Consider the following 27,918-nt stretch of genomic DNA (forward strand, 5'->3'; position numbering starts at 1 on the left):
GGATGATACTGCCTGTGACATAAGAGTTTAAAAGCTAAGTCTATATCAAGTTTCTCCTAAGAATAAATAGTGAAAATAGGGGCGGTTCACTTATTCTGAGAATGCTCTGTCCTGTGAGAACTCTGGTCTGTGTTTAGAGAATTTGCTGAGCTTCCCTTGGCGACCCATCCTCTTTACTTTCTCTTCTTTTATTTTGTTCTGTGTCTTCTCCTTATCAAACTATGTGGAAAAACCACATCCAGGCGACTGGCAGTAAAAGAAAACTCTGGAATCAGAGAAACGTCTTTGGATTTGGGAATCGCGGTCCGAACCGCAAACTCAAGGACACTAAGTGTGAGCTGCCGGGCACCCGTAGCGCAGTCTCAGGCTCGGCACCGGCACCGGAAGTGGCGGCCTAGCGTGACTTCCGCTCCCGGAGTACAAGGCCCCGCGGGTCGCCCACTGGTTGTTGGTAAGGCAGTGGGAATCTGAGAGCATGGAGGCAGCCCGGCCTATCTCAACGGCCGGGAAGTTTGTGGTGGTCGGTGGTGGTATCGCGGGTGTCACCTGTGCTGAACAGGTAGGCTGGCGCACAGAGCCCCGCCGCTTTCCCGACCCCGGAGTCCCTCGTTGGCCGCTTCCCTCCCGCCGCACTCCTTCTTGCTGCCAGTGTTAGAGACTGCGTGGTGGTCCCTGGTCGAGGTTGTCAGAGCCTCTCAAGCTTCGCCCTGGGCTCAGGGAAGAGTGGGGAGCAAGGTTTTGGGAGGGGACCCCAAAGCTGACTGAACCAGATTCTGGTCCTGGTTATGTCAGAGCTGCAAGAGGGCTAAAAACCAGTAAGTACTTGGTCAGAAAATTGAGCCCTTTTTCTTAATTAACTGATTGAATTCAGCTTTCAGGTAGATGCCCGATTCTTAGTTCATCGTAAGTAACTGATAAACTCCTCTAACGTTTTCTCTTATACTTTTTCAGACTACACTTCTAGTCTCTACATGATGGAAGAGATTTCATCTCCAGTTATGTTTTGTAAAACAACCAGCAATAGATTAAATGTAGCTAGGACTGCTTTTCTGATTTTAGTGAATAATCAGACAATATATATACCTGTGTACATTCCAAAAAGGACTGTTCCGTTGATATAAAGTAAACATAAGCAATTACTGAAGTCACAGAAGTAGAGCAAGAAATTCAAGAGATTTTTGCAAACTTTTAATTTTTAGGTTTTTTTTTTATTTTCCGTTTTTTTTTTTTCACCAAGTAAACAGCTATGATCCAGGCATTGTACTAAGGGCTGATTAGTTATATATAAACAAAGCATGCTACTTCCTTTTTTAGAACTCACAGTCTAGTGGAAGACATGTAAATAAATCTTTCCAATTTAGGGGTGCCTGTGGAGTTGGCAGGGTGTAAATCAGGGAGGGAGTGGCCTTTTGTCTTAGTATGGAAAATTGAGTAAAAGTTCACCAGATAGACAAGAAAAACCAGAGGGTCCAAAGGGAGGCAAGGATATAATCTCAGGTGGGAAAAGTATGGCATTACCTAAGAGCGGCAAAGCTTAAAGAACATGGTGTTTGGAGGAGGTGACCAGAGATGAAGGTAGGAAGATTGGCAGAGACCAGATCATAAAGGGGTATATAAGTCTTGCTAAGAATTTAGCAAGAAGTTGCAGGTAGTGAGATGATTTGGAACAGTGGCCTAATGTGATCAAATGAAATATTATGAGAGGTGGTTTGTTCCAATGCATTTGGGCCAGGGGCAGCTGGTTAAAATGTGACTGGAAGGCCAATTGAAAGGTGAATTTAGTAGTATAAAGAAATTTTGAGGGCCAGATGTACCAGTGCAAACAAAGTGGGGAAATAAATTACAGAATATACAAAGAAAAGAAAGGTGGAAAGAGGGATAATATTATCAAATATTATAGAAAGTTCAAATGAGATGATACTGAAAAGAATCTGGTGAAGTTTAAGGATGTATAGGTGAATTGAAGATGTTCTTTTTTCCCCCTTATTGAGTCATTGACATACGGTATTGTCTTAGGTATATGTCATAGTGATTGGATATTTTCATACATTATGAAATGATGACCTCAATAGGCATAGTTACCCTCTATCACTATACAAAGTTATTACAATATTATTGACTATATTCTTTATGGTGTACATTACATCCCTATGACTTACGTATTTATAACTGGAAGTTTGTTCCTCTTAATTCCTTTAATCTATTTTGCCCAACTCCCCTCCACCCCCAACCCCTTTCCACTCTGGCAGTCAGCAGTTTGTTTCCTGTATTATGAGTTCTGTTTTGCTTTCTTTTATTCTTTTGTTTCCACAAATAAGTGAAATTATATAGTATTTGTCTTTCTCTGACTTATTTCACTTAACATAATTACTCTCTGGGTCCATTGATGTTGTCACAAATGACAAGATTTATTTTATCTTATAGCTGAATAATATTTCATTGATATTTATACCACATCTTCTTTATTCAGTCATCTATCAGTGGGCAGTTAGGTTGCTTCCATATCTTGGCTATTGTAAATAATGCTGCAGTGAACATAGAAATGTATGTATCTCTTTAAACTGGTGTTTCAGTTTTCTTCTCCTAAATACCTAGAAGTGGAATTGCTGAATCATATGGTAGTTCTGTTTTTAATTTTTTGAGGAACCTCCATACTGTTTTCCATAGGAGATGCACCATTTTACCTTCCAAATAACAGTGTACAATGGTTCCCTTTTCTCCACATCCTCACCAACACTTATTATTTCTTATCTTTTTGATAATAGCCAGTTAGACAGTTCTGAGGTTTATCTCATTATGGTTTTGATTTGCATTTCCCTGGTGATTGGTGATGTTGAGCATGTTTTCATGTGTTTATTGGCCATCTATAGGTCTTCTTTGGAAAAAATGTCTTTTCAAGTTTTGCCCATTTTTAAATTTTTTTATATTAAGTTGTGTAATTTTTTATTATGTTTTGGATATTAACCCCAGTTGGATATGACTAGCAAGTATCATCTCCCATTCAGTAGGTTGTCTGTTTGTTTTGTTGATGGTTTCCTTTTTTCTGCAAAAGCTTTTTAGTTTGATTTAATTTCGTTTGTCTTAGCTTTTTAGCTTTTTGTTTTACCTTGCCTGAGGTGAATGGTTCAAAAAATATTCCTAAGCCTGGTGTCAAAGAGCTGATTGCTTATGTTTTCTTCTAGGAGTTTTGTGGTTTCGAGTCTTATATTCATGTCTTTAATCCATTTTGAGTTTATTTTTGTATAAGGTATAAGATAGTGGTCCAGTTTCATTCTTTGGCATGTATGCTGTTCAGTTTTCCCAACAGTGTTTATGAAGAGAATTTTTTTCCCTGTTACATGCCTCCTTTATCAGAGATTAATTGACCATCGTATATGTGGGCTTGGCTCTCTGTGCCATTCCACTGATCTGTGTGCCAGTGCCATACTATTTTGATCACTACAGCTTTGTAGTAGGGTTTGAAATCAGATAGCATAATACTTCGAGCTTTGTTATTCTTTCTCAAGATTGCTTTGCTATTTGGGGTCTTCTGCAGTTCCATACAAATTTTAGAATTCTTTCTTTCAATCCTGTGAAAAATGCCACTGGTATTTTGATGGGGATTGCATTGAATCTGTAGATTGCTTTGGGTTAGTGTGGACATTTTAACAATATTAAATCCATGAGCATGATAGATCTTTCCATTTATTTATGTCTTCCTAATTTTCTTCTGTCAGTGGCTTATGGTTTTCAGAATGTAGGTCTTTCACATCTTTGGTTAAATTTATTCCTAGGTATTCTATTCTTTTTTATTCAGTTGTAAATGGGATGGTTTTCTTAATTTCTCTTTCCAGTAGCTCGTTATTAGCATATAGAAACGTGACCACTTTTTGTGTATCAGTTTTGTATTTTTTTACTGAAATTTTACTGAATTCATTTGTTCATTCTAATAGTTTTTTTGGTTGAACATACTCAGTTTTAATGGTATAGTAGGGAAAGAACTAGAAATTGGTAGAGTTTAGGAACCAGAGTGTGATTTAAGAAAAGTCTTTCAAGTTTAGAGAGAGTGAGGTTGTAACCAGAGGAAAATGATGAAACAATTAGCAAGTTAAGCCTCTAAATTCTGTTGAAGCTAATACTAAAATGGTTTTGTTTTCCCAGAGTGTATACTGGTTGGGCATTTGGAAGAGGCAGAATAGCAATGCCAAAGCACTTGGGAAAAGTCAGGCTAAGATTCTGAGTGTTTATTAGTAGGATGTGCTGTAATATTATCCTACTGTGGGGAAATGAAAATATTATTTTAAAATAAATAGAAGTTGAGTAAAATGTGTAAGCCTGACAATTCACAGACCTGTACCCTGGGGCAAATAATACATTATATGTTAATAAAAATAATTAATAAAAAAGTAAAATTAAATAAAAGTTGGTTTAACTGTTATTTAGGAAAATATTTTCTTCTCATTCTCTGCATGACAACTTTGAATTGGTATTAAGATAGTTTAAGTAAATAAGGAATACATCTTTGTATCATTTTTCTTGTTCAGGAGGCTTTGTTAGTGTTTAGTGTAAATGTATTATTTGTTTTATCAGTATCAGTGTTGAACATTACTCACCACTGCCCCATAAATAAGAATAATGGAGACCTTTAAGTGTGGAAAAATGAGTTTATAGTTTCCTAGATTAATAACATTGTTAAAATTGCATTATCCCTGTCTCACCCTCCATGGTATATATAATAATACCTAAAGTTATTTATCATGTATTTTCTCCCAACTTTTTTTTTTTTTTTTAATAAGTTGGCTATTCTGTTTCCATCAGAAGATATTCTCCTGGTAACAGCTTCTCCTGTTATTAAAGCAGTTACAAATTTCAAGCAGGTAAGAACCTTTGTATAACTTTCTTAGTATTAATGTTTTTAAATTTCAGTATCTTACGTAGTAGTTAGTGTAATTATAGTTTTTAAATGTTTAAAATGACAAATATTCTTTTGATAGTCATTTTAAAATCAAAGCTCAAAGTTTAGAATTATATATTGAATATCGAGAGCACCCAAATGATGTTGAATTTCTGGTCCTTTATTTTCTTCCCATCTTTTCCTCCCACTCAGAATTACTTTTGAGAAAATTTTAAATAAAGTGTTTTTGAGGAAAAATGTTATACAAATGTGATTACAAATGTATTTGGATATCATTTTATATATATATATACACAGACACACGCAGTTGTATATATACATACATATACAGTGTACGTGTTTGCAAATCAGAAAAGTGCTTCTCAGCCAAGTTTACATGTGCAGATGTTTCAGATATGTAATAAGCATCTCAGAACACTTTGTAGTTCCATGAATTTTCATTACACACATCATTACAATGAGAGTCTGAGATCATTTGGTTAATAGTATCATAGAAGAGTTAGCTCTAAACATTTTTGATGTGGTACCTCACATCAAAAAAAGTTTTGATGTATGTCCTAATATATATATATTTACATATTTATAAATTATGCATATATTGTGCTATAATTATGTTATAATGCTATGCAAAAAATTAAGTAAGTCTTTTGTTTCCATACCTCAGTGAAGAATACTACCATAGTCTTTAATACAAGTTTTCCCTTACATCCTGATAATAAAATAAAACTTTCTCATGTTGTAAACCTCTAAGACCAAGGGTAATTAAGCGCAATATAGTTTGTTTACAACCTGCTTAGAGATACTTAAGGTATCTTACTACCTAGGTACACCAAAGGACTTATGGACTTGGGAGAACCAGAGAATAAATTATGGCTATTAATCTCTTAAAAGAAAAAAAATATACATTCAATTATAGGCTTAGAGCACGTACATAAGAGAAAGATATATAGCTGGGTCTTACAAGTGTTTTTCCAGAAGACTGAATTTGGTGTAACTATTCCACAGTTGTAAGACTTGAGTTCAATTTTTGCTTATTTTGTAAATTTTGTACACTAGAAGGAAAACAATCTTGGGTTCTAGACCTAATTTATTTACTGGCTATGTAGCCTTGGCAAATCTGTATCTCAGTTGCTTCACTTGTAATAGTAAGGTAATAATATCTTCCTTGCTTAAGAAGTATTAAAGTTGTATAAGTTGGGAGTTTAAGATATACTAATATATGTGAAAGTGTATTAGAATAACAAATATTATGCAAGTGTTAGTTATTTGTAATATTAAGAAGTAGGAACTTGCATCCTTTTTATCATTTATCAAACACTTATATATCAACCAGTGTGCTAGGTATCCAGAATACAGAGATTGAAAGAGCTTATACCGAAAAGTCACTAATGGTTATCTCTGGAGTCAGGGGACAGCAGTAGTGGTGGGATAGTGTGAGATTCAGAGAACGGTAAAGAGGCACATTTTATTTTATCAGGAATTATTTGTTTAATGTTAAATGTTAATGTTAAAGTTTGTGGCTTGTGTAATTTCTAAAGGAGAAAGTACTAATTTTTACTAATAATAACTCATATTACTTATGGAGTATTTACTATGTACCAGACACTCATCTAAATGTTTTAAATGTATTAATTTAATCCTTAAGTAACTCTGTGAAGTAGGTTCGTATATTATCCCCACTTACAGATGAGGTAAATGAGTCACAGTGAAGTTGGGTAAGTTTCTGAGATATGTATAGATAGGTTTTGAATACAGGCCCTTTGGCTCCATAGCCCTCATGGTTAATGAGTAGCACTTTCTCAGAATAATTCCTCTCTATTGGGTAACAAATCTGTAAGACGTAGTTATCATACAGTATGGTAATTATACTGATAGTGGCAAAAAAAAACTGAGGTCATACTATAATATATGCATAATTATTTTTATAAATATATTATGAATGAGTGCCAAAGCCTGGCTTTAAGAATCCAGAAAGGCTTTACATAGGAGGGTGTATTGAAACTGAGACTGAAAGAATAGTAGGTTTTCCCATGTTTGTAAGAGGTTGAATGGAGGCAGGCATTTGCCAAGGTGCATAAAGTATATTGCTATGTAATACACTCTAACAGGTACCAATTTAATGCTGCTGGAGTGTGAAGTGTGAGGTCGAACCAGTAGCCAGGGGCCAGACCATGATGGGGTTGTATGCTATGGTACGGAATTGTATTTTATCAAAATTTAGATGTTGCCAAACTTTTGGAGCATCTTCAGCAGGCGAGAATGCTGAATTGGAGATAGAAATTTAGTATTCATCATAGTCTCGGTGTCAGCTAAGCCATAGGCATGGGGAGCAATCTCCCAGGAAGAATACATACAGTGAGAGAACCCAGCAGCAGTGCCCTGTGGAACACTGACATTTAAAGAAGATAAGAGAGAAAGGAAGACCTGAAAATGGCCACCCTTATTAGTCTAGATTGAAGAGGAGAACTATGAAAGAGGGGTATCCCTTGAATCCACAGAAAACAAAAGTTTAAGAGGAGTGGTCACAAGACACCTGGGTGGCTCAGTCAGTTAAGCATCTACCTTTGGCTCAGGTCATGATCCCGGGATTATGGGATCAAGTCCGGCATCAGACTCCTTGCTCAGTGGGGAGCCTGTTTCTCCCCCTGCTTGTGCTTGCTTGCTCTCATTCTCTTTCTGGCAAATAGATAAATAAAATCTTTGTTACAAAAAAGCAGTCAAAGTTGTCAGATCCAGGGGAATAGTCAGGAAAGACAAGGACTCAGAAGTGCTCCTTTCTAGTAAATCATTGGTGACTTTGAGATAGTTTACACTATCTTCAGAAGTTAATAGGGGGTTAACTCTAAAATGACTGTAAACATAAACTTTTCTCTTTTGACATTTAGCTGCGAAGAAAGAAAAGATAGAGTGGCAGCAAATCGAGGACATGAGGACTAGCATTACATTGAGTTTTAAGCTTTAAAGGTGGAAAACACTTTAGCATGTTTACCTGTTGAGATTAAGAAGCCAGTAGGGAAGGGCACCTGGGTGGCTCAGTTGGTTAGGCCACTGCCTTCAGCTCAGGTCATGATCCTGGAGTCCCAGGATCAGGTCCTCATCAGGCTCCCTGCTCAGCAGGGAGTCTGCTTCTCCCTCTATCCTTCTACCCTCTCATGCTTTCTCACTCAATCTCTCTCAAATAAATAAATAAAACCTTAAAACACACACACACACAAAAGCCTGTAGGGAAGAGGGAAGGCTGAAGATGAAGGAAAACAAGGAATACATAATAAAAGTCCTGAGGAGGTAAGTCATGATGGCATATAGAGCACAGATTACTGGATTCAATTGAAACGGTAGAAATGGGTCAAGGAAGGCAGACTATAGCCAAGAATTATATGGATGGTGGGAAAGAAGTAGTAAGAGTTCTTAGTAGTCCCTTTAAGCCTAGAGGTAAGGTGATTTGCTGGGAATGCAGAGAATGTAATGTGTTTGGGAAACATTAGAATAATGAACTTTCGGAAAATTACTTAGGGATGGAAGATGTTACTTAGATGTTACTCTTCTCACTATGTTGATGCTTAAACACCAATGGTATAAGAGTAACAGTGGCTAAACTGGATTAGAGGTCATTGTATTCTTCACTGCCACACACCCAGTTAAATAAATTAGAGCCAGTAAAAAATGTTAGTTTTATTAAATCCTGGCTTTAAGTGTACATCTTTTTCATACTCTGTATGATGAAATGGTCTGCATGCATAAAGCACTTGTTCTATGCACAGGAGTAGTATTGTCTCAAGGAAAAGCAGATGTGCAGTTGCTGAGTTGTGAGAGGAACTAATTTCTCTTTCATGGACACCAGCTTTACTTGAAAGAACAACTGACACACTATAGTAATTCATATTTGGAAAATGAGTGAAGTGAGTCTGTCACTTCAAGGAAAACAAGTGACAGTATTTGTTGCCAATAGGACAAAATTAGAGCTTTCCAGCCAGAATTAGAATTTTGGAAAACTCATTTCCTAACTGTGAGTCTCATGGTACTTAAAGCCTTTCCTAATGAGATTGTTGGTGATAGTAATGTGATCTTTTGATACTGTAGTGATATAAAATGTGTTAACATTGGGAAGATCTCCATAACTTAGGGAACCACTATTGTCCACATGACGAATGTGATGTTTTGAGATCCATTCCAAGTGCAGGATAGACCAGCGGATTTCACAGTTAGAGAGGATGAAAAATTCTTTGATATGGTTTCAAATTCTACATTGCAACTAATCTTTAAGAAAATGTGCTTGTTGAGTTTTAGTGTAACATCAAAGAAGAATATACAGTTCTGAAAAGGCTGCATATACTTCAGCCAAATTAATATATTGTAATAGTTTGAATGGAGAAGCAGATCTTCTGTTAAGACCAGACATTAAAGATATTTGCAAAAATGTGAAAAATGCCATTCTTCTTAATTTCTTTTGGAAAAATTGTTATTTTTTTATTGAAATTATATTATTTCTCTTTAACATGTATTGCTTATACTTCTAATTGAATTGAATATTTTACATTTTTCTCATTTTTCATATCTAAGGTAACAGATATCACTGAGCTTAACTCACATGGACAAAAGTTCTTTGGGGTCCTCAGTTATCTGTAAGTGTGTAAAGGGGTCTTGAGACTAAATGGTTTGAGAACTGCTAGGGCCATGTTATAGGATTTCCCAGTAGTATTTAGGTAGCAGCTGAGGTCAAATGCCGGTCTGCAAGGCTCAGTCCTTCCACAGCAGACCAGGTATATAGGACTGGAAAAAGCAGCAGTAGTTCAATCTTTGTTGGGGGTTTTCAGGGTAATTAATGGTTAAAGATTAGAAAGCAAGGAAGTAAAATTTGGGGCAAAACATGAAATTATCTACAGTGGAGTTATGGCTGCACAGGAAGAGAAGGGAGTCCAAGAGGATGCTAATGGGTTTGGACAGCAGGAAAGAGTCTAAAGGCTAAATCACCATAAAGTTAGCTAGTTAATGGACAGAGAAAACAGTAAGGATAAGGAGGTCAATAAGCTGGTGGTCAAAGTATGCAGAAGTGACTAGAGTCAGCCCTCATTTTCCAGGCTAGGAGACTAAGGCACAGTGACCTGGCTGACTTGCCCGAGTGGTAGGACCAATATTTGAGTTCAAGTCTTAAAATGTGGAGTTAGTCCTCTTAACGCTGTTTATAGTACAACTGGCCGACTTCGTTTTATGAATATGAAGTAACTAGTATATAAACACAAATGCAAAGGTTTATTATTTAAAATTCTTGAAATATGGGGCACCTGGGTGGCTCAGTGGGTTAAAGCCTCTGCCTTCGGCTCAGGTCATGATCCCAGGGTCCTGGGATCGAGCCCCGCATCGGGGTCTCTGCTCAGCGGGGAGCCTGCTTCCCCCTCTCTCTCTGCCTGCCTCTCTGCCTACTTGTGATCTCTGTCTGTCAAATAAATAAGTAAAAATCTTTAAAAATAAATAAATAAAATTCTTGAAATATTTCTTAAACATGCATTTTTTACCTTTATGATCTATTACAGGTTTCTAAAGTATTGGAGGAGTTTGATGTTGAAGAGCAACCAAAAACCATGTTAGAAAATCGCTTTCCCAACATTAAAATTATAGAATCCGGAGTAAAGGAACTGAAGAGTAAAGAACATGTAAGAGGATTTCTTTCCTTTTCTTTCTTTCTTTCTCTCTCTTTTTTTTTTTTAAGATTTTATTTATTTGAGAGAGAGCATGAGAGAGGAGAAGCAGACTCCCCTTGGAGCTGGGAGCCCAGTGCAGGACTCGATCCTGGTACTCTAGGATCATGACCTGAGCTGAAGGCAGTTGCTTAACCAGCTGAGCCACCCAGGCGCCCAAGAGGATTTATTTCTTATTGACACCCCCTGTTCAATCTTGACAGGCTTTTGCCTGCTTTCTTTTGACCCCGACTCTACCACCACCACCACCACTAAGGTCCCTAGTTTAGTGATACTGGTTTATATTATTACTGGGAAAATTTATACTTGTTGTGGGTTATTGGGATTATATGATTAGTTTGATTTAGCATTTTAGGTTTTACATTTTACATGAGCATTAACATTTATACAGTGTCTGCTGTGTTCTGGGCACCCCGTTAAGTGCTGGGAGACAACAGGAATATTACAGGGCACCTGCCCAGGGAGCGTTCAGTGTCATAGCGAATATACACATGCGCACCTGTAACTATAGGAACGTGAAAAGCACAGTCACTGAAATCTTACCAAGCTCTGATATTAGGGATTTGGGACTTCACAGAGGGAGTAATATTTGAACAGGGTTTAAAAGGTAGGTAAATTAAGAGTTCTTAATTAGGGGCACTCTAGGAAAAGGAGGTGGCTTAGTCAAAGGCCCAAAGAAAAGGAAGGGGGCATGTGGGAGAGTGACGCTGTCAGAGAGACTGTGGTGGGGACAAGGAAAGAAGATTGGCAGATGAGGCCAAAGAAATAAGACTGTGAAGAGCTCTTTACATCATGCCAAGAAATTTATTTGATAATCAAAGGAAGAATGAAGAGATTTTAGGTCGAGGCAGGGTGATACTGTATAGGATACTCTTTTAGCAAGGTAGATCTGACAGCAGTGTTGAGGAGGAAGTGGGGCGGAGTGAGGGGCTGTTGGCCAGCCGCCAAATCGGAAGGTGGTTGCAGTCCAAAATGGTAGAAGGCCTGAACCAAGACAGGGATAGTGTAAGTTGGGAAGAATGGCCCAGATATGAATGAGATTTCTACTGTAAAGTCAGCAGGACCCAGTAACCCATTGGACATGGGACTTACTAAGGCGGGCTCAGGAAAGGGTATTGTCGGATGATCAGCAGTATCCTCAGATGAGCTTCAGGCAAGATGGGAAGTAGAGTTTGCAGTTGTTTCCCTAGAGTAGCTCTCCCTTAAGGAGAAAAAACACTTATAATACATTCAAAACACAAATAATTTGATAGGAAAAAATAAATAAGTACTGAATTTTATGAGGAAAAAGATTAAAAATCTGAATCCCAAAACCAGAATAAATTTCTAATATTTATATAGTACCTATTATATATAACATCCATGTCAATTAATTTGCAAATAGAAGTGTGCTCAGATGTGTAAATAAATTGAGGTAATTTATATTTGGGCATTTGAGTAAATCTAAGTGCCTCCCGTTACCATTTGAAGTGTCCTAAATGAGATCATGTCTGTATTATCTGTCCTTTATATTCTTTAATGAATTAGAGATTATGTGTCTTGTCTACTTCTAAAAATTTAACAGTAAACAATGAAAAGAGTTCTTGTGTGTGTTTTTTCAGTAGCTAAGTCCAAATTATTTTTTAAATTTGGTCAGGATCTATAACTAATGTTCGCTAGATAAAATTCTAACCATATTATCTGCAGGAAGATTTTATAGAATTATGTGTGTTATACTGTGTGGAATTATTGGCTTTGTTTTTGTTAAGCAGCTGAAGAGTTACAACAGGTAACAAATGTCTCCTTGAGTATCAAGTGCTACAGTTAGGAGTTGCCATGTTTTATAAATCAAACACATGGCACAGTGTTAACCTCTAAACCACTCTGACAAAGTCTGGTATCTCTCATAGTCATATGTACTTACAGATATATGCTTTCTAAAGGCTACTATTTAGATGTAGGTTTTCATTCAGTACTAAGGAACAAAAACAGTGGATCTCAAATATGTATTTTTATTTATTTATTTTTTAAAATTTCTTTTCAGTGTACCAGAATTGTTTATGTACCACACCCAGTGTTCCATGCAATATGTGCCCTCCATAATACCCACCACTGGGCTCACCCAACCTCCTACACCCCTGCCCCTTCAAAACCCTCAGATTGTTTTTCAGAGTCCATAGTCTCTCATGTATTTTTAGACTCAATGATGTCATTAAAAATTAATAGAAATAACTTTAAAGCCAGTACATGCTAGGAATTAAGGTTAACATATTTTTTACTTATATGAAAATATCCCCAAAGAGCATGTTTGCTGGTAAAGTGATTGTTATTTGTACTTAAGAATATATATAAATACTATTTTTTAGCATTTCTAATGTTTTTAGATAATGTACCCTTTTCTACCACACTGTACCCACCCTGTACCCATACCAGGTATTAAGGTATGATATCATTAGAATTACTACATCTTTCTTAGAGTAATTTCCACTGAGATTGGAAATATTCATTAAGGCCTACCCCAGGCATAATATCAGAATGCTCATTTTTAAAATTTCTGAATGTTTAATTTTTAATCTGAGGTCAACAATACCCCACTGAATATCATGAGTTTTATGTAAAATCTGGTGTGAGTATACCTTTTTTCCTAGGGGAGAAAGACTAGTTTTCACCAGATTCCCAGAATGGCTTATGTCCCTACAATGATGGTGAATGATGATGGGAGAATGCATTCTCACGTTTACTTTGATTTGTTTATTTGATTTGCTGTAACAAAATAGAGTGCCACCAAGAGTCAGCCTTAATGTATTTTTTGTTTTCCTCATATTGAATTTTTGATTTAAAGTGAAGTTGTATCCATGGATGAACATGTTCCTTCTCTCTCCTTCTTTGCTCTATGTTCTTACAGTGCATTGTAACAGGAGATGGCAGTCAGCATGTGTATAAGAAACTCTGTCTGTGTGCTGGAGCTAAGCCAAAGTTGATATGTGAAGGAAATCCTTATGTATTAGGAATCCGTGATACAGACAGTGCTCAGGTAACATTCTTAGGTTGGGTCATAGGAAAGGAACGTGAATATTTCTTAGGCTTTTCTATATTTGAAGCAAAGTATTCTCCTTAAAGTGTTAATTCTTAAATTATAGAAGAGGTTTGTTTTAGGATCCATAAACCAGAAAATAGTTATGTTATTGCCAGTTTCAATTTAGCTTTGGTTGATAATTTTTGTTTTTTTAGTTCATGCTGATGTTCTGTGTTCTTTCCATTGTGCATTGTATCCCAGGTATAACAACTAAGCTGGAGGTTATAACTTATACACACATACATTACTGTAGTTTGGGAATATGTGATTTGTAATCTAAATAATGTAATGATCTTCTTCCAAAAAGGTAAACCATTTCCCAAACTTACTGAACTTACCCCTTAGCAAAGAAATTAATATTGAGAAGATCTTTATGGTACAGAATCATGACAGAATCCCAGAACTGAAAAAAATCATTTGGTTTGTTGTACGCAGGAACCGTAGTAAACTATCCCAATAAGGTGAAACTCTGGAACCTTATACAACTTTTTCTGGTAGTGGATTTAAGGGCTTCCAGAGTTCACTGACCCTTTTGCCAAGAAGCTCTTCCTGGTTTCCAATAATAATACTGTCTTACCTCAAGCTTGTTTTACTTCTGTCCCATAGGGTGATAAATTTTACATTTTTTGATAACATTTTATATTCTTAAAAATTGATTTTTTTTCAGCCTGTTCTTAATTAAATAGGAATTTAGAGAAAACTAGAAAAACTTAATTATAAATTATAATTTAATTATAAACATTTCAGGTTCCCATTATCAAAGATTGAGTACATAACTATGTTCCAGCGAGGCCCTCTGCAGACATGAACTGCTTATAATAATCCTGTGTAACAGTATTACTCCCGTTTTACAAATAGGAAACTCTGGTGGAGAAATTAAGTTTTTATCTGTGCTAAAGTAGTTATTAAGTCTATCAGAAGTACAATTTAAACTCATACCATTTATCTCTATGTCCAATGTTTTTAACAGATTTTTCTTAAATTACTTATTGTCCTCAGTGAAGGACAAACTAAAATTAACTCTTTTTTTTTCTTGTAACATTTTAAACAAGTCAGCTTCAGTAGTTATTTATTGACTATTACAATAAAGTTTTGGATGAATTTAATAGAAATAGGATTTAATAGAACTTGACATAGTAGGAAGAGGAATTTGGCTATTCAGATACCACTGTGAAGCAGTGGGACTATTCTGCTACTTTTGAAAGTGCCATAAAAATGACCATGGCGTCCTTACGGTCATTGTGATCCTTTTTAGGGGGCAGAGGAGGAAGGTGGTAGAGGCATCAGTTAGTTGTCTCATAATAATAAGAGCAAAAATTTTTTTCTGATAAATGTTAGACATTATTGTGCCTGCCCCTAACAGCATTATTTACATTATCTTAATGCTTGCAGAGGCCAAATGAGATAGAGTCACTTCTTGTTTCCCTTTGTAGTTGAAGAACCAGAGGGGCAGAGGGGTTAAGCAACTTGTCTAAGTTACTAATTGCGGGCAGTTACTAACTCCTAGAGCCAGAGACTCTTAACCACCAAACTGTTGCACTGCTCATTCATGCAAGTTTTGAGTGTTGACTGACTCCAGGGAAAGCGTCAACTGAAGGACTAGGTGAAAAGAAATAACCCTATATGTAAGATATAGATCAGTTCTTGTTAGTAAACTGATTTGATCAAGGAGTCAGGAATGTGATGATGAACTACAGGTTGTACCACTTTGCTGGAATTCTGAACTATGTAATGACTGTAATATAATGTAAGGACTTGAAATGTAATGACTTGAAAGGCAAGGGAAATCAGCAGAGGCACTGCTTTGAAGACAGCCTGGATGAAACAAAGTATTTGTAATATTACAAAGTATTGTAATATTGCGTCCTGGCAGAGTGGGCAAGTGGTATTTATTTTGTTCCTGTGAAAATCAGATAAAATTCCTATATTTTCAAAATATTACCAGTGAAGCCTCTTGCTTCAAGTTTTGCCCACTACTTACAGAACACTGTGTACTTTTCAATACAGGAATTTCAGAAACAGCTTACTAAAGCTAAAAGAATAATGATCATAGGGAATGGCGGCATTGCACTTGAACTGGTGTAAGTATGTATTTTTAAATACTTTTTTTTTTAAGATTTTTTTTATTTGTTTATTTGACAGAGATCACAAGTAGGAAGAGAGGAAGGTAAGCAGGCTCCCTGCTGAGCAGAGAGCCCGATGCAGGGCTCGATCCCAAGACCCTGGGATCATGACCTGAGCCGAAGGCAGAGGCTTTAACCCACTGAGCCACCCAGGTCCCCTAAATACTATTTGAACACTGCTCTGTGATTCGTGTGATTATTGGCAGACTAGAAACATCTTGGTATTCTGAAACTCAAAGATAAATGTAATTGTTTTTCATATATTTTGAAGGAAAATATCCACTTTGTATTTTTAGCTTTCATGGAGTTCATAGTTGCAGTGATATCATTGCACAACATGAGCTTAGGGAATGTTTTCTGTCTCAAGGGGTGACACACAGGAGACTGGAGAAATGTGGCCCATAGATATGTTTGGTAAGCATGTACTATCTTGAACAACAATTTGAAAACACTTGAAAACAACAAACACACTTTTAGAGATTTCTAATAACCGTCCCCACCACTTACTATTTATACCCATCCTGCTTCACTCATTTATATGGTTACCTGAGTGGCCCATGACTCACTAGTTCAAGATATATGGTACTCCCAGTTCTTCGTTTTTTGGAAGTCGGAAAACATTGAACACATAAATTAAAATACTATCTTAAGATGATATTTCAGGTTCAGAAAACATTGAGGAATCGATACCCTGCTATGGTTTACAGAGCATTGATTTTCTTTGTAATTTTATCTTCCAACGGATGGCTGACATGGAATTGTCTGGACATTTTCAGGCCAGAAAGTGGAGTCCAACTACAGCAGGACAAATTTGTATCAAAATGAGGAATTTTCCAAAGCCCTATCCATTCTAACTGTTGGACTAGGTTTTTGCTCCTTATTCTGAAAGGGTGGTGAATCCCAGTGGAAGCTTTTAAGAGTTCCTCAATTGCCTGAGTACTAAGAGTGGCAGTTATTCTTGAAATGATGAAGTTTGTGGCACTAATGAGAACTGCAGAGAAAAACAAACAGAAAAACTAGAGAGTCAAAACCAAACAGGACGAAGAGGAGGGAGGAGGCACATGACAAATTTTCTCCACTAACGATTACTGAAAGTATAGCTTAATATTATTATTCTTTACATTGGAAAATTTTCCTGTATTCAGAAATGTTCGTAGTCTTACAACATTTAGTCCTGTTCCTCATTTTCTTTAGGTTGGAGATAGACTATATAATTTGATAAAACTCCTAAGGAAAGGCCACATATAATGCTGTTATCTCAGCTTAGGTCCTCTGATGATCAGGTGTTCATCATGTCATGATGAGAAATCATGCACACAAACCCTTTCTGCTCTTCAGTAGCCCTCATGATCCCCCAAGGCAAATGCTCATTTTCTTCAGTGTACTTTCCTTCTTTACTAGTATAGGTTAATCCTTTGCTTTTCAAAACCTTTTTTTTTTTTTAATACTTTCACAAAACCATACTTCACTGTTTTTTTAAGGGTGGTCTTAAAAATGAAAGTATTTCTGCTATTGTGTGAGGAGACCTCTGTGGTGATGTATCTTGCTAAGGGTATAGCTCATAGGCTAAGGGGAGTACAGGGTGTCTTATCAGGTGGGGCACATACAGGAGTTCTCATGGTTACTTATTACTCTGGCTTACTAGTCAAGCATCAGTATTTTAAGCTATACTGATATGCGTTGTACTATTATATTACTTTAAAGTTTTTACAAAATGGTAGAGGAATTTCTAATTTGTGAAAGCTAAAGAATTTCATAGTAACTATGTGCCTATATGTATATTGATATAAAATTTATTACTGAATGTTTGTATATTCTACTTTCTGCTTATCAGCAATCCTGTATGACCTGAGCAGCATATAGAATATTCTCCAAAGAATGTGAAATTTAGTAACTGTAAATGTTTTTTTCTGCCATAGTGAAGCAGGAATTTATGAACACATAATAAAGGCTCATTAGATGGTACAGGAGGATCTTTTACCATATTGTCAGAAAGCATGAACATCAGATGATGTGAAGTGAGATGTATTAAACCTTATTTTTTGTATCATCTCTTTACTGATTAGCTTGAAAAGTCCATGTGTTATGTTATAGCGACTGTGACATAAAGATGGTGATACTTTGACCATAAGTCAGCATTAATAGTTCTTAACACATGATACTCTTAGTACCACTACCGGTTCAAATAAAATCCTAGTACAGTTAGGATGACCATATATCTTATTTGTCTAGGATTGTCCCAGTTTATCAGTTGTACCAAAACAAGTATTAACAGAAGAAAAACTTAATGGACTTCAGGGACTTGGTGAGATGAATACTAAGCAAACCACATTCTGGGTGACCAGACCTAGAGATAAAACAGCAATATGCAGGAGCCCTGGCCATCTCATGAATGGTGATGGCCCATGTACACCACAGCTGTTCCTTTCTTCCTTTTCTGTGAGCCGATCTTTTTTTGGCTGGATGGCTTGGAAGTTTCTGAGACAAAGGGAGAAGACTAGAGAGTAGTGGTTTCTTTATAATAGAGTTAAAATTTTAGTTGATAACTCTAATTCTCTCCTTTTCCTATCTCCTTCCATAATGTTGCACTTTGAGTACACAAATTACTTGTTACCAAAGAAGTGAGGTATTCTCAGTATTTTAACTGTATACCATCCATCTATCTATCCATCGTTCGTTATACTATAACCACGTCAAAAAAGTACTGTTCATTCATGGAACCCTGGAGAACATTCATACAGTAACTATGTTGGGGAAATTGACCGCTTAGAGTGATGTTCACTGTAATGAAATTTCACCTGATACTCAGTTACATATGTTTGTTATTTTTATGTTCTTTCAGTAAACTGGTTAAATTTCTTTTATTACTTGTTCTACTTCAACTCTTTTTATCCTGAAAGAGTATTCCATTCCTCCTTATAATCATTCTTGCTCGGTTTGTCTTAAAGTACTTTCTTTACTTTTGCCTTCAGAGATAATTACTTGCAAATACAGAGATTTCTACTCAGACTTTCAGAATTGCTCTGAGTAACTTTAATATTCCTTTTAGGTATGAAATTGAAGGGTGTGAAGTCATTTGGGCCATTAAAGATAAAGCTATTGGGAATACTTTCTTCGATGCAGGAGCAGCTGAATTCTTGACTTCAAAGCTCACTGCTGAAAAAGCAGAGGGCAGAATTGCACATAAAAGGACCAGATACACAACTGAAGGTAAATACAGCATCTTGTTCATTAATTCACAGATGAAACTGTTTTTAGCTTTTTAGCCATATAGGAAAAGGCTACAAGAAATATAGATAGTATCATTTCTGTATGTTACATGACTTAGATTTTCCAGGATTTTTTAAATGACAAATATGTATAATTAAAACTAGAAATTTAAGATGAAGTAAATGAACCAGCCTATCTGCATCTTTGCAAACAGATGGTACAACTGGACATGACCTAAGGTAATTTTACCAAAACATGCAGTGAATTAAAAAAGAAATACAGGGATGCCTAGGTGGCTCAGTTGGTTAAACACCTGCCTTCAGCTCAGGTCATGATCTCAGGGTCCTGGGATGGAGCCTTGCATGGGGCTCCCTGCTCAGTGGGGAGTCTGCTTCTCCCTCTCCCTCTCCCCTTTCCCCTTCCCCCCAGCTTGTGTATATGCTTGCATGCTCGCTCTTGCACGTGCACGTGCATGTAAATAAATCTTTAGGAAAAAAGAAAAAAATACAAACCTAGTTTTTTTTTTTTTTTTAAAGATTTTATTTATTTATTTATTTGACAGACATAGATCACAAGTAGGCAGAGAGGCAGGCAGAGAGAGAGGGAGAAGCAGGCTCCCTGCTGAGCAGAGAGCCCAATGCAGGCCTTGATCCCAGGACGTTGGGATCATGACCCAAGCCGAAAGCAGAGGCTTAACCCACTGAGCCACCCAGGTGCCCCGTGATTCAGTATTTTTATACATTATGACATGTCACCTCAGTAGGTTTAGTTACTCTTGTCACTATACAAACTTACTACAGTACCACTGACTGTATTTCCTGTGCTGTACTTTATTGCCCTGTGACTTATTTGTAACTGGAAGTTCATACTACTTACTACTGTTCACCTGTTTTGCCTGTGTTACCACTGTCTCCCTGTGGCACTATATCTGAGCCTATTGCTTTATTTATTTTGTTGTTTTAAAATATTTTCCCTAGTTTAACTTGCATGTGTTTATTTTAAAACAATTTTACTGAAGTATAGTGTTACTGAAATAACTGAGTATATAGTTATTTATATATAGTGTTACTGAAATACTGAATATAGTGTCATATTCGTTTCAGGTGTACAATAAAATGATTCAACAATTTTGTATATTACTCCGCGCTCCTCATGATAGGTGTACTTTTAAGGTGTACTTTTAATCCCCTTTATTTCACCCATATCTCCATCCTCTGGCAAACACAAGTTCTCTGTATGTAAGAGTCTGATTTTTGTCTCGTTTGTTTTTTAAATTCCACATATGAATGAAATCATATGGCATTTGTCTTTCACTTATTTCACTTAGCATTATATCCTCTAGGTCCATCCATGTTGTTGCACATGGCAAGATCTCATACTTTTTAATGGCTGAGTAATATTCCATTGCATACATACCCCCACATCTTTATCCATTCATCAGTCGATGGACACGGGATTGCTTCCATATCTTGTTTGTTGTAACTAATGCTGTAGTTAACATAGGGCTTGATACATCTTTTCAAATTAGTGTTTTTCTTTTCCTGGGGTAAATAGCCAGTAGTAGAATTATTGGATCATACGGTAATTTGGGGGTTTTTTTGGTAATTCTATTTTTAATTTTTTGAGGGAACTCCATACTGTTTTTATGCTGTAGCAATTTGCATTCCCACCACCACTGCATGAGGGATCTTGTTTCTCCTCATCTTTGCCAAGACTTGTTATTTCTTCTTTTTTTTTGATTCTAGCCATTCTATAAGTGTAAGGTGATACCTCATTGTGATTTTGATTTGTACTTCTCTGATTAATGATACTGAGCATCTTGTCACGTCCCCATTAGCCAGCTGTCTTTGGAAACATGTCTTTTCGGGTCCTCTGCCCATTTTTTATTTTGATTGTATTTTTGTTACCAAGTTGTAGGAGTTCTTTATATATTTTAGATATCAACCTTTTATCAGATCTCTTACCCTTCACTTTAACATACATTTGGGGATGTATATATAACATCCCCAAAACACATTGTGTTTAAACTCAACACTTGATCAAAAGATTATCCATTTTATAGCTCTATATCACAAAATATTAAGATAATAATCCATACATCATAAAATATTAAGATAATAAAATAATCCATACATTATCTTAGTTTAGTCATGCTGCATATATGTACGTATGAGAATTATAACATTTCCTAAAAGCTTGAGAATACAAAGCATACTTCTCTGCCTGGCAGTTTTTAGATCATTTGAATTTTGAGTTGAGTTTATTTCTTCAGGAAGGAAAAAGGAAACACAAACCCCAGCTGGTGCTGGCAATATGGGCAGTGCTTTGGGACCTGATTGGCATGAAGGCTTGAATCTTAAAGGTACAAAAGAGGTAGGTGTTCATATATGAATTAAACCTAAGATGCAATTTTAAGTTTTAAACTATTCGTTACAAACTGGTCACAAATACGTCAACTGCTGGGTCACTTTACTTAAAATCCAAAGTGCTAGGACAGACAATACCAATGGCAATTGGTCCAATTCCTTACCAAAGACAAGTATTTCATTCATCTAAAACTGATTCGTGCCCTTCTGTTTAGTTCCCCAGGCAGACAGATTTCCAGACCCAGACAACAGTGACTATAACTGTCCTATTTTTAAATTAATTTTTTCTCAAGTCACTTCACATGCATTATAGTATCTTAAAGATTATTTGATGAATTCTAAATAAAATACGTATTTAACATCCTAATTGGATAAGCAGATGACTTGCTTTTTTTTTTTTTTAAAGATTTTATTTATTTATTTGACAGAGAGAGATCACAAGTAGAGAGAGAGAGGGAAGCAGGCTCCCTGCTGAGCAGAGAGCCCGATGCGGGACTCGATCCCAGGACCCTGAGATCATGACCTGAGCCGAAGGCAGCGGCTTAACCCACTGAGCCACCCAGGCGCCCAGATGACTTGCTTTTATTCATTTTATTTATTAGATATTTGTTTTTAAATAGTTTAAAAAGGTTGTGATATTTAAGTACTGTAAGAAGCATCTGTGGAGTCCTCATCACTGTGTATGATTTGTTTACAGCCCTGGGTAGTTTGGAGGGGAGCTGGCTTCATAGCATATCTAATTTTTGTGATAGAAATTATATAAAATCATTTCTTCCTGCATCTTCAGATCCAAAGATTAATAGTATTTTTAACCTGAGAACTTCAGCAGTTTGGTTCAGTAAACATTATCTCCTTTATACTTGGCACTTTACTAACGTTCTGGATGTTACAGTAAGTTGGCAGGGACCTGCCCTCAAGAGGCTTTTATAGTCTCTAGCAGTTGTAATTTTTAAACACTATATTTGTAATTATCATTTATACTTAAATGCATCCCCTGCCAGTGCAACTAGTTGTTCTCTTAAGTTCTGAATGGATTTCTGCTCACTCCCTTCATGCACAGAAATTGAGAGGCTTTTTAATTTGGGGCATCCAGTGTGTTTTCCTTTATACTGTAAGATTAATTATTTTTTCTATATGTTTCTGCAAGTATATTGTAATTTTTTAAAATTACGAGTAACCTAAGTCATTTTTTTGGAATTTGTTATTTTAGTTTTCTCATAAGATTCACATTGAAACTATGTGTGAAGTAAAGAAAATCTTCCTTCAGGAGGAATTTAGAATTTCTAAGAAAAAGTCCTTGCCTTTTCCTAGAGACCATTCTAATCAGTCAGTCACAACCAATAATGGTAAGTAATAAAATTAAAAATACCAGTAATTTAAAAGGATGAAACCTTAATCTTACTATATTAAAAACTTCAATTTCTATATGAAATTTAAATATAAAAAGTAAAAATGAAACCATTAATTAATAATGTAAATCATTTCATTTTCATTACTTAAGTCTTCAAGCTTCCTAATAATTTTACATGGGGTTCATGATGCTATAGCCACAACTCTTTGAGTCAATTACAGATCAAAACAAATATAAACTAACAAAGCCTTTATGCTCTCAGAGGTGAAATGACTTCCCCCAAATCAAACAGATTGAAAATCTATAAATTTGGGATTAAGAAACAGATCTAATCCCTATTCCACACTTCCTGTGAGAACTACTACCATTTGAAGAAATAAACTCAGCTAGACTGCCATATGAAATATTCCAGTTTTTGAATTCTTTGTATATTTCCATGGGAAAAGGTAGTGTTAGAGTTTGAATATGAGTAATAAGGGAAAACGTTGCAAAGTGAGAATTTGGACTAAACTCTTAGTGGAGTATAATAGCTTAATAGTTTTAAAGAATTTATAAAATGGTTATTGGCTTAAAATCATTTTGTTGGAAGTAGTCTAAATTTGAAGGAAAGATGTTTAGAATGCCATAATTTTGTAAATATACTCAAAACAAGAAGACAGTGCTGACTACATTATAATTGTTTAAGCAAATATGCCTTATAAAGTTAGGGGTATGTTTTAAAGTCCTCTCCTGCCTTTTTCTTTCACTCTTTATTCTAGGCATTACATATTCACATGCTAATGACAGCTGGTGGTGATAACATTTGAGAATGAAGGTGGTTTTTTTCTGTTTGTTTTAAAGAGGTATGGCCTGTATATGTGGAATTGACTAATGAAAAGATATACGGCTGTGATTTCATTGTCAGTGCTACAGGAGTTACACCAAATACAGAACCCTTCCTCTGTGGCAACAATGTAAGGTGAAATTTTTTGTCCTGCTATGAGTATTTTTAAAGTAGTATGAGATTTCTAATTCTCATTTGCTATTTCTCAATTTCTATTCAAGTATAAATAAGTGTTCATTGTGTTAGTGTAAAACTGTAACTTAAGGAAGCTAAGTTTAGTGTACAGTCATGTTTTATTTGTAGTATTTCATATTGCCTACCTAAAATCCTTAAGCGGTAAACATCCCAGCATCAGTTTCCTCATAAGTGGGACATAATGCACAGTTCATTTGTCTAAAGGTTGATGAGATGAACACCTATGAATTCTTACAAATGATTCTTTTAGAGAAACTGCCTTTTAGCATTCGAAGCTCACAAAACTGAAGAATATTGTAATTATAAGTGGGGTAGTAACTATGGTTACTGAGTGTTCTTGATGTTGAAAGTCTTGAGAATTTTTGAGTGGGTCTATCCTAGTAGGATTTTGATTCCCTAATAATTCAGCTGAGTTATCTAAACTTTGCAGCTGTTTTTTACTCTCTCACTAAAGACAGCATACCGAGGTATAAAAATTTGACTTGGTCTTTTACTTTAGAACAAAAAAGACATCTTTCATTTTTCTTCCCATGTATACTTATCAGGAACCTCATTTAGTTTGCTCTAGGAGAAGATGGTGGCCTGAAGGTGGATGCTTATATGCACACATCTCTCTCTGATGTCTACGCCGCTGGTGACATCTGCACTGCATCCTGGCGGCCCAGCCCGGTGTGGCAGCAGGTAAGCTGGCATCCATCATCACACCTTTGTATCTGATTTTTCAGATTCCATCTGACGGTAAAGGAGTCGCTACCAGCAAATCCAAATTTCTGGTTTTCCCACTTAAGTAGGAAGCTATCCTAGAGTTTTCTGTGACCTTTTAAAATAATGTTTCCCTTTTGGCAAGTTATTAAATAGAGATGGAACACACTGGGATGTCTTACCTTCATACATTTAATAGCATTGTGCAGTGGAACTCTGTGACAACAGAAACATTCAGTATGTTTATAGTGTCTACTCAATAGCTACATGTCTCTGTTGAGCTGTTAAAATGTGCTGAATGTGACTGAGGAACTGAATTTTAATTTTACTTACATTACATTTAGTGGCTGCCAGACTGGACAGCGCAGCTTTAGATGAATAAATAACATACTGAGGTATAAACCATATAGATGATGACCCTGTGGGATCCTGATGACCAGTTCTGTCCCTCTGGGAATTGTGACTAAAAAAATTTCCTATACTGAACAGCCTTCCTCAGCCTAACAACTCCATCCAACTGGATGTCCACGTCCTCCTGCCATCATGGTGCTGCCTGCCTCTTCAGAGTGGAGCAGAATCCTTCAGGAAGATACTCAGACTGTAGTCATAGGCTTAGGAGGAGTAGAGATGCAGGTAGACATCACAGATAAAAGAACCAGGTAACACTCAGTGAAAAACCAGCTCCACAGGTAGATTTTACTCCTTCAGATTAACTATGGAGTGTGAAGTAGCAGAAGGGCTAGATGTAGTCTGAGAGGCACCTTCAACACTTACGTGTTTTTACAGAGATAAGTCATAGAAAGAGTGCTTTTGGCCTGTTTTGAAAGTGCGAGCTTGTTTTCAGTTTTTCCTACATTCTGTGACTTCTGTGGCATAGCTGTCTTCAAGTCTGTGGGATTTTTTTAAACACTTTAAACCCTCTAGGGTAAATTATATCCTTATTATGTGTCATACTCTGCTACAGGCAATATCCAAAAACAAAACAGGTGTCTCGTTCTGAGTGAATCTAATAGATCTTGTCTCTTAATTTGTAGAAGCAATAAATAGGTATACCAGTCAGTTTTACATGATCCAGGACCCTACATTAGCTTATTTAATTCTCTCAATAGCCGGAGAATAGGTGGTGTATATTTATGTTTCAGGTGAAGAAATTAAGGCTGTTAATAAATATGTAGAAGAGTTGATATTTAAATCTCTTGACTTTCACAGCCAGTGTTGTATCAGGGATTCCTAAAACTTTGTAGAAATAAACATACAGTAAAGAATAAATAAATAATGTAAGGGAAGAATTTAAAATTCCCAGCATCAGTTATTGAAATCTGGTAAGATTTCCTAAGGCTGTACACCCAACTAATACGTCAATTTAACTGCATGGGAGGCCTTAACTATGTAGCACCAAAATCTGAGGATTAGGAGAAGAAATGAATTCTTCAGTGATCATCTATTGTCTCTACTTAACGCTGATGATTAAACTTACAATGAAAAAGGAGACTAGTTAATTAGTAGTATTCTTACCTGGTATACCCTGAAATGTTTTAGTTATTTGTAATAGTTTATTGAAACAGATTTGGTAATCATCTTTTAATTTGAAAGGCAGTAATTTGGATAGAATTATCAAATAGCAAAATCGGGTTTAGTTAGGACGGATTGGTGACTGCTTCTACAGCAAAGACAATCCAACTAGTCCTCTAACTCGCTAGATCTAGCCAGGCTCAAGGACTGTCAACGTTGAAGTCCTTTAAGGAATTTTGTAAGGCATCTTTAAAGTAAGAACAATGAAAAATTTTCTCATGACATTTTTTTCTTTCAGATGAGGCTGTGGACCCAGGCTAGACAGATGGGTTGGTATGCAGCGAAGTGCATGGCTGCAGCTAGTTTAGGAGAATCTATTGACATGGACTTCAGCTTTGAGCTTTTTGCTCATGTAACAAAATTTTTTAACTATAAGGTAAGATAAGCAAATCAGTGCCTTTTCCTGCTTGTTAGTCTTAAAACGAAAACCATGTAAATACTTACTCAGATGAGAAAATTAGATAATTATTTTACAAAAAATGACACATCTTCTCATTTCCTTATTTCTTGGAAATCAGTACCTGTTACTACCGCTGGTCTTAATTCCTATTCATTATCCACCTTCCTGTGCTATACTGTTTTACCCATGAGCGGGGGAAAGTCTCTTCTAAAGAGGCTTATTCCCTGTTGGTACATTTTGAGATTCATTCTTTGTGGGGAGAACCAATAGCTGTTATATTTAAGAATGAACCAGGTGCTTTGCCATGAATATTATTTACTCTTCACATTACTCTGAGGTAAGTTTTTTCTTCATGACTCTAAGCTGATGTAGTCCGGATCCTACATATGTTAATTCATTAGATATTTTTAATGTTCAGAGACTGTGGGGTGGTGTCATCCATACAACAAATGCAGTGCCATTCAAATGTTTTCTTTGGGACACTCCCCAATTTTTGTGAATAGATTCTAGGTTAACAACACAGTATATATATATACATATATATGTATATATATATATACACACACACACACATATACATACATACATGTACATATATAGTGTTTCCTTGTTGGTACTCATTACAATAATGTTTTTATCCCTATCTATAGGTTGTATTGCTGGGAAAATACAACGCACAGGGCTTAGGTTCAGATCATGAATTAATGCTGAGATGTACCAAAGGACACGAATACGTCAAAGTCGTCATGCAGCATGGGCGAATGATGGGAGCTGTCTTAATTGGTGAAACTGACTTAGAAGAAACATTTGAAAACTTAATTTTAAATCAAACAGATCTTTCATCATATGGAGAAGATCTGCTAGATCCAAATATTGATTTAGAAGATTATTTTGATTAAAGGCATTTCAAGAACTACGTAAAGTTCCAAACACTAAGTCACAATAAGGTAATACACTGATTTAATGAAGTTAAGAATACAGAAGTAATAATGATTTCAGTGGGAAAAGATTAAAATATAACAAAAGCACTTACAAAAATGAAAGAATTTAGGTTACTCATTTCTGATTAAGCTAGGTTGTTACCTACTTAGCCAACAATTTGGTCGGATACGCTAGTCATTCTGATTGTGCAATGTCAGGGTTATGGTTTCAAGAGGCTTATAGTTTTACATAGAGGTGTAGCAATATCTTACTTGCTAATATCATTTGTATTGATCCCTTATTCTATTTACGTTTGGATTCTATAGCTGTTATGAGTTGAAATCACTCCCTTTCTGTAATCAGCTTTTGTAAAATATTCCACATAACTTTGCTATCAAATGTTGGTTATATCAAAAGAAAATAAAAACATGTCAAGGCACAAGAGTTTTAGTTATGTGAACTTGAGTATTTTTCTCCTTTTGTACTGTAAGTTTTTATAAATTATCTGAAATGTTCAAGTCCAGTACTTCAGAGATAAGTTCCATATGTATAAAATATTAATAAAATTGTCTCAAACTTTTAACTACAAAATAATGGTGTATACATGCAT

The 27,918-nt window shown here is 36.0% G+C and overlaps 1 protein-coding gene across 4 annotated transcripts; it reads left to right on the top strand.

Annotated features, from left to right (window-relative positions):
* The first annotated feature begins 434 nt into the window (after positions 1 to 434).
* LOC116866275 (pyridine nucleotide-disulfide oxidoreductase domain-containing protein 1) lies at positions 435 to 27,752 on the top strand. Of its 4 annotated transcripts, none has more exons than XM_032855130.1 (12): positions 435 to 451; positions 4,776 to 4,856; positions 10,426 to 10,545; positions 13,475 to 13,603; positions 15,653 to 15,726; positions 18,818 to 18,978; positions 21,251 to 21,351; positions 22,555 to 22,690; positions 23,536 to 23,648; positions 24,272 to 24,394; positions 26,226 to 26,363; positions 27,038 to 27,752. In XM_032855130.1, exons 3-12 carry the CDS (start codon positions 10,474 to 10,476, stop codon positions 27,284 to 27,286), a joined length of 1,296 nt encoding a protein of 431 aa, XP_032711021.1. In that variant the 5' UTR covers positions 435 to 451; positions 4,776 to 4,856; positions 10,426 to 10,473; the 3' UTR covers positions 27,287 to 27,752. The 4 variants fall into 4 exon arrangements, with proteins under 4 accessions (XP_032711021.1, XP_032711019.1, XP_032711020.1 ...); XM_032855128.1 differs by lacking the exon at positions 435 to 451 and adding an exon at positions 463 to 559; XM_032855129.1 differs by lacking the exons at positions 435 to 451; positions 13,475 to 13,603 and adding an exon at positions 463 to 559.
* The last annotated feature ends 166 nt before the right edge of the window (positions 27,753 to 27,918 follow it).

Source organism: Lontra canadensis, unplaced genomic scaffold (genome assembly GCF_010015895.1).
Source record: "Lontra canadensis isolate GAN:19392208 unplaced genomic scaffold, GSC_riverotter_1.0 scaffold9, whole genome shotgun sequence".
In the NCBI taxonomy this organism is placed as follows: Eukaryota; Metazoa; Chordata; class Mammalia; order Carnivora; family Mustelidae; genus Lontra; species Lontra canadensis.